The 6,756-nt window shown below is 40.5% G+C and overlaps 1 protein-coding gene across 1 annotated transcript in view; it reads left to right on the top strand.

Annotated features, from left to right (window-relative positions):
- Window positions 1-70: 70 nt before the first annotated feature.
- The window catches only part of LOC146593974 (ankyrin repeat and MYND domain-containing protein 1-like), a 28,401-nt gene continuing 21,715 nt past the window's right edge, over window positions 71-6,756 (top strand). The window contains exons 1-4 of the mRNA XM_085308292.1: window positions 71-212; window positions 2,768-2,914; window positions 4,605-5,041; window positions 5,791-6,007. Coding sequence (XP_085164418.1) covers window positions 108-212; window positions 2,768-2,914; window positions 4,605-5,041; window positions 5,791-6,007 — 906 coding nt within the window. The 5' untranslated portion in view covers window positions 71-107. The remainder of the gene's footprint in view (window positions 213-2,767; window positions 2,915-4,604; window positions 5,042-5,790; window positions 6,008-6,756) is intronic.

Genomic DNA, 6,756 nt, shown 5'->3' with positions numbered 1-6,756 from the left:
GGGGCGGCCCCGCCGCGGTCTCCACGGCAACGCAGGCGCCGCAGTCGAGGCGGAGCGCGGCCCCGGCCGCGGGGCGACGTGGCGTGTGGTCGGTGGCGGCCGCGGCCATGGAGGCCAGCGCCGAGCGAGTTTCCAGTCAACCGGCGGCCGAGGGCGGCGAGGAGGAGTCGGAGACGGCCGGCGGCAGCTGGCCTGGGGGTGGCAGTGGCGAGGTGCGGGGCAGCGTAGCCTTTCGGGGCGGCTGCGGGCGTGAGCCGCGGGAAGCCGCCGTAGGGCAGCGCCTGCCTCGCCCAACCCCCGCTGCGGCGCGCGGCGCCGCGGCCTGGGCCGGGGCTGGGGAGCCGCGCTAGGGGGTAGGAGCTCGCCATACAGGGCTTTCTGCCTTCGTGTTCCCCATTTTATTTACTATGCTTCACAGAATAATGCTGTTGCAACTAGGAAATGCATGAAATCATATTTTGGAGGGAGTGCATTCACAACAAAGCTTATTTGCAAGGAGGTAGATCTCTGAAACGCAGGTTTTTCTGTGCTACCTCTGTGTTTGGGCAAGCTAGGTAGTTTGTGCTTATTTCATAATGGGGTGAGCACTTTCCCAGCTTCCTTCCGTGCAACATCCAGGAGCCTGCTCAGCGAGTGCCTTGGCCCTTGCTGCTCTTTGGAGGCACTCTGTTGCTTTGTATCCAGGTTAATAATATATTTGCTACTAAAATGCAAACTGAGACACAAGATTTCAGGTAATATGCTTTGCTGCCCTACTTCAAAGGGCTTAATCTGCCCTCCTGTTCAGAGTCAGCAGAAGGTGGTTGCCATAATGCCATTGCTGAGAGTGTTGGGTCACTATCCGTGGCTGAATGAGGCCTCAGATGCCTGCTGCACTTGTGGAGGCTCGTGGGGAGAGGAGGGAGAAAAAAGCAGCTGTATGCTGACTTTTTGCATAGCAGTTACAGAGGGTGGTTGTGATCCACAGCTGTGACTTGTCGGTACAGCTGCCTGTTCATTAGCGCCTTCCAGTGGGATGAGCGGAAGGAAACCTCCCAGGAACCCATAATTCGTGTCTGTTTCTGGAGCGAATGTTGAACGTGGCCATGCATAAGTAGTGAGGCTCTTACAGTTTGCCCATTCATTAGTGCCCAGCACTTTTGTTGCTAGCTGGAGGTGTGCAAGCATGTGAGATCAGGCTCTTTTTCCATTAGGGATCAGTTGTCTGCATAGTGGGATATCTGTTTTCCACGTATGAGTTATACTATTAYGCAGAAAGGAATGGTGCTTTTATTTATTTTTTTTCCTCTGGAATGCCATTCAACTATCAATGCTCTCAAGAACTGGTCTTCAGTCTAGTAGAGAACACAGACTTAATTTTGGCGATATAAAGAACTCAGCATTGTACCTCACTGTTGACTTTTGGGGGCAAACTCTGCATTCTAATCAAATGTCCTACCACACATTAGCAGAAGTAGTAGTAACAGCTCCCTGTCTTTGGTGATGATTTTCCTGGAAGCTTACTTGATAGAGGGTGGTAGTTTTCAGTTTTTGTTAATTGGGTTGATTTTGAATTGGTTTTTGTTTAAGTGGGATTTTTTTTCAATTACAAAATTTTGATTAATTTCTATAAAACATCACCCAAATGTCTTTTTGCTTAAAAAATGATAACTTAAAGTGTTTGTGAGTAAAATCAATCACAGTTGATCAATCAAAATCAAATGAGTGGGTTGATAGTTAAGGATTTTTTTCACTGAAGAGAAAAGGGATTATGGACAACCTTTCAACTTAGTGTCTGTCACCTTCATACAATTCAGCACTATGTATACTTATGATGTGAAGTTTTCCAGAACTTTCTACCGAGGGTCAAAAGTGTCAGTTTTAGAGTAGCATCAAATTTATTTTTTTTAGCAAGTATTGCACAAAGGTGTAATGTCCAGGGGCTTCACCTGCAGCTGTAAATCAAAGACCTTATGGCAGGGCTGAAGACGCATGAGATCATCAATAAACATATAAATTAAAAAAAMCCCAATTTTTATTGTGTAACATTTTATATAATTGTATTTACTATAAAATTATGTTGACTACTCACTGCAGACTGAATTTTATTGTACTTTAAGAGTAGGCGATTTAAGAGTAGGTGATTAGGTTTGGGGGTGAGTAGAATTTGTCAAAAGGCAGGGATTGGGTAGGGATTATTTGAGTGATAGTTCTTTCTCCAAACAGAATTTTGTTATTTGGAAGCAGGAATATTCTCTATGTGTGGAGGCTCTGTGCTTCTATAATGAAAAAAATGATTTGTAAGCAAGTAGCTGGATGTTTTTCATTTTGCTTTACTAGGTTCTTATGTATTCAGATTTTTGGGGGGCAAAAATATGTGTTTTCATGGCTGTACTGATTTCCCTGTTTTGTTGGATGCAAAATTTTCCAACTAACTGTTTTTTGGGATACAGATCTTTGTGAGAGGTGTTGAACGCTTTGATAGATGTTGGCTTAGTCTGCATTATTTGACAACATATCTAAGGATATGGACACTGAGAAACATTGCTAAAATAGTATGATCTTCCATCATGATTGCTACATGATAAAAGAGCTGCTGTGGCAACCGGTAAAATCTTGGCAGAGTTTTGAAGACAATGACTACAGTGGAGTTGAGATTTTACCCAGTCTTTATTAACTGTATAACAGTTTCACCCTCAGTTTCCTGTACCTTGTTAGTGCTGCTCTGTTGAATTTAAGGAGACAATTAAAAATTCACTTTCTTCTTTCTCTTTGTGGTGGATTACAGAGATACATGGGACAGTTTTACGTGGACCATCGCCATGGGAAGGGGATTTACTACTGGCCTGACGGTTCCAAATTCACTGGAACATTTTATCTCAGCCATATAGAAGGCTATGGGACTCTGGAATGGAAGAACGGGAGAAAATTTCAGGTAACTGGAAAAACGTTCTGCTATTACCATGATTTCCCTGCCTTTCAAAGTCAGCATGAATACAGGAAAATTTGAGTGTGGTTTTTCTTTTCAGGCAGTTCCATTAGTGTTTGGATTGTTTAGAGCAAAAGCTTCATGCTTCAGTCTTCAGGAAGCTGCATTGCTGTCTTCAACTATTCAACTTAGGTTGTACACAGCTTTTGTTTAGGGAAATTTTGAAGGAGATAATATGATACCATCTGTCTAGAACTAAAAATCTGATGCCTGGAAGAGTTTCTTTTTCCAGTTTCTAGTATATAAGTCTTAAGTATTTACTCCACTTGCTAGATGAAGAGCGAATTACCTAATCAGTACTCTGAACAGATGTGTTAGGAAGCTGGCAATGTGAAACTGAAAAATACTACATTTGAAGAAACTGGAGATGGAGAGCATTCTGAAGTATCAAGAYAGTTAGTTGTCTCTTTCGTATAATTCCCAGGTCTACTGTTTTTAGTAGAAGCTAGAAAATTTGTTTACTGAGAGTTTATAATTTTTTGTTTTCAAAGACGAGAAAGGTGTATCTGAATAGTGCCCAGCGTAGGGCAGCCCTCCTGTCATACTGATCCATAGTTGTGTCTGCAATAGGAAACAGTGTTTCATCAGTTAATCCAAAATATATAACAAAACAATGTATGGCCTTTGCATTGAGTTGACCCGCAAGAACATAATACTGCTGAATGTTGATAATGTAGCACTAATTATGGATTTAGGAGAACTTTAATTTGAATAGATCATGTATAATCAGAAACTAAGGGAAAAATAGAACACCCTCAGGTTATAATTAAACTTGAGATATTACTCTTGCCAGTCGTAGTGCTTTTTCTGATCCTTTATCTCCATAGATAGACAGTTCAACATGACTGAAGCTGTTAATTTGTGTTCCCAGTAGCTGTTTTGAGGCTGTGATAGCCTTGTATGAGCATGCCTTGAGCCACATGTGTGATTCAGAAACACTGGATATGTGTCAGCCTGCTTGAATTTGGAAGCGGTGCTTGTGCATTGCTTAACATAGTGTCATGTCAAACTAGGATGTTCTTCTAAGAAGGCTGAAACTCCTGTGTTGTAGTACTACACCTGTGTCTGAGACTCTTCTGTTGACATGAAATAAAAACATGTACTATCATGCCTGCAAGGTTGTCCTGAAGTTAATTACCATGTTGTCATAAAGTTTATTACCATGGTAAGAAAATAAATAGTTGGGAACTGTGCTGCCATTCCTGTGTTCTACATCTGTGCAGTTGTGTGTCAGAGGTGTTTGTTCTGATTTGGAAAATGTTACTGAAAATCTGTCTTGGTCCAAAAAGTAGCAAAGTGRTTAATGAATGCAAAGCTGGACACAGAATAGTGTGAAACAGAATCCTGCTCGGGCACTAAAATCTACATGAAATTACATCTAAACATAATGTCTTAATGGAATTAAATTTAGGGCCTTCCACTGTTCTTGTACTGGAAGAGTTAATGTGTTTGCCATTAAATGGATCAATGTGACTATGAAGGCTTTGTAGTACAGAATGGCTTCAGCAGTTGTTACTCTGTCAATAAGAAATGGACCAATAAGACCAAGGCAGAACAGTTTAAATAGAAACCAGACTTTAATTGTAGAACGTGTTTGATCTTTGATTGTTACTAACAAGTTTACTTGTTTCTTAAGGGGCTGTACAAATTTGATGAGCGATTTGGACCAGGAATTGAGAGCTATCCAGATGGCTATCAGGATGTTGGCTTGTGGCTGAGGAATCATCTAATTAAACTGTGTACTGAAGTACCTGGTTATTTTTCTCTCTTGGATTATCCAGAACACTTCAGATATGTTGATGCCAGTTCTCAAAGGAAGTATATTTCTGTTGAGGAGGACCCATTTCTCCGTAGCTATAAACATCTCCCTTTTCATGACAAGAATATTTTGCCTGAAGGAGTCTTTGGCTATTCCCGTAACACAGATCATCTTACTTTGACTCGCACCTTTCTGAAAGAGTGTGATGCTTCATATTTCCAGAATACTTCAAAGCTATCTGAGGAAGACCTTTGGCCTGTTGCCAATGTAACCCCCTTACTCGTCAGAATGCAGATGCATATTTATAAACACAGGTAGCTGTTGATGATTTCTTTTTTATGTATGGATTTTTGTAAATCATATCCATTATTTTCAAAGATAAGCTGCGTGATAGAAGCTGCTCTCTAAAAGATTTTTGTAGTCTTTAGATGACAAGCTGACAATGAGGATTTTTTAAAAATGAAACAAACAATTTCTGATACCAATGATACCTTTCTGGGGTTGTCTTAACTCTTATTCTACTTCAAGACTATAAAAAACATGCTRCAGCAAGTCTGCAGCTACTTGTAACTGCCCATGAGCCTTAGTTTTATATGTAGCTTGATACTTGTACATAGAAGTGTTCTTTGGGCAGACAGAATATTTTTTGGTTTGCTTTGTTTGGAACACAAGCTGTGTATTTTATAGCCATAGCTAAAGCTGGTAATATAAATCAAAAACTAAACAGATACGAATGTGCGTGCTAAATCTTCTGTTTGTAGAAACACTTGGCAGTTAGATTTTGTTTTCTAATTTCTTAGGTGTTGGATGGCTGGATGTTTATGAACTCTTCTGTAACCAATACCTGTGTGCTGCTGCCAGTAACCCCTAGACTAGTTTGCCTTTCTGCCTATGATTTAAGCAAACTTATATTATCTGAAGTAGTTCTTAAAATGATAGGTGTTCATATTTTCCCATCTTACCCAGCAACATGCTTTGTTCTTGTTCTTTTTCTTTAATTGCATTAGTGGCCTAAGAGTACTTAGCTGCTTAAATGTCTCGGTGCTTTTTTCTCCTTTGCTAGGTGCTGTGAAGCAGAGTTTGCTTCAGATGTCAGCTTCATTCTCAGTGGAGTCCGCAGTACTTATGGGCCTCCAGGCCCCAAGGAGCTTGCCTCAGAGCAGTTAATTCAGAAAGCAGCAAAAGGAGACTTTGATGGAGTCTATACGATTCTGAGGGATGAGCTTGCTCATCCAGACGTAGCAGACAAACATGGATACACAGCACTTGCTGCTGCTGCTGTAAGACTCCTAAGAATGACTCTTTACCATATGATGAGAAATTCCTCGTTTAGTAGGCTGGATTATATTTTTCTCTTTTTCCATTACATAGTAAGTGTAAAGAGAATGTTTAATAAACAATAGGTGTGGCATAAGGAATGTCTGTAATGAATAGTATCATGCCAAACCCCACAGTGAATAATCTGTAATGTTTACTGAAGTGCTTCTTTTTGTAGATTATTATTTTAACTGTCAAGTTTGATTTGCGTTTATGATTATGCAGTGGACTAGATTTGCATTCTTCGATATGACCCTGCCCATATTACTGTGTTTTTTTTCTTGTCCAGCTGTAATCATAATCACATTCAGACAGAGTTATTTCATTTTTGCTGGAAAAGGGTGGTGGTTAGAAACTGTGTGTACATGACTCGCTGAAGGGGAGGATGACTTCCCCTTTTCTTTGTGCCCTTTTCAGCTACTTGAATACCTGACATTCATTCTAAAAGTCTAGCAGAATTTAGATAGTAAATTAGAACATTATATTTCACCTACAGCCATCTCAGTCACTTTTAGTTTCTTTCTGTATGTGATTCTTCATTAAATCCCCGTGAAATCTCGTAGAAGCTGTTATAAAAAAGAGAAGGGCAGAGATGTACTTGAGGATACTCAAAGATACACATTCTGAACTGTGTAAGACATGGTCCAGTACTGTGTTTGTATTTTGTGACAAATGTAAACTTCAATTGGTTTAAGTGTTAGTTTTCACTGCT

The sequence above is a fragment of the Rhea americana genome, unplaced genomic scaffold (assembly GCF_003343005.1).
Source record: "Rhea americana isolate MKP2758 unplaced genomic scaffold, rheAme1 scaffold_273, whole genome shotgun sequence".
Taxonomy (NCBI): domain Eukaryota; kingdom Metazoa; phylum Chordata; class Aves; order Rheiformes; family Rheidae; genus Rhea; species Rhea americana.
Note: the sequence above shows the minus strand (reverse complement) of the source record. Positions and strands in the feature narration are given on the sequence as shown.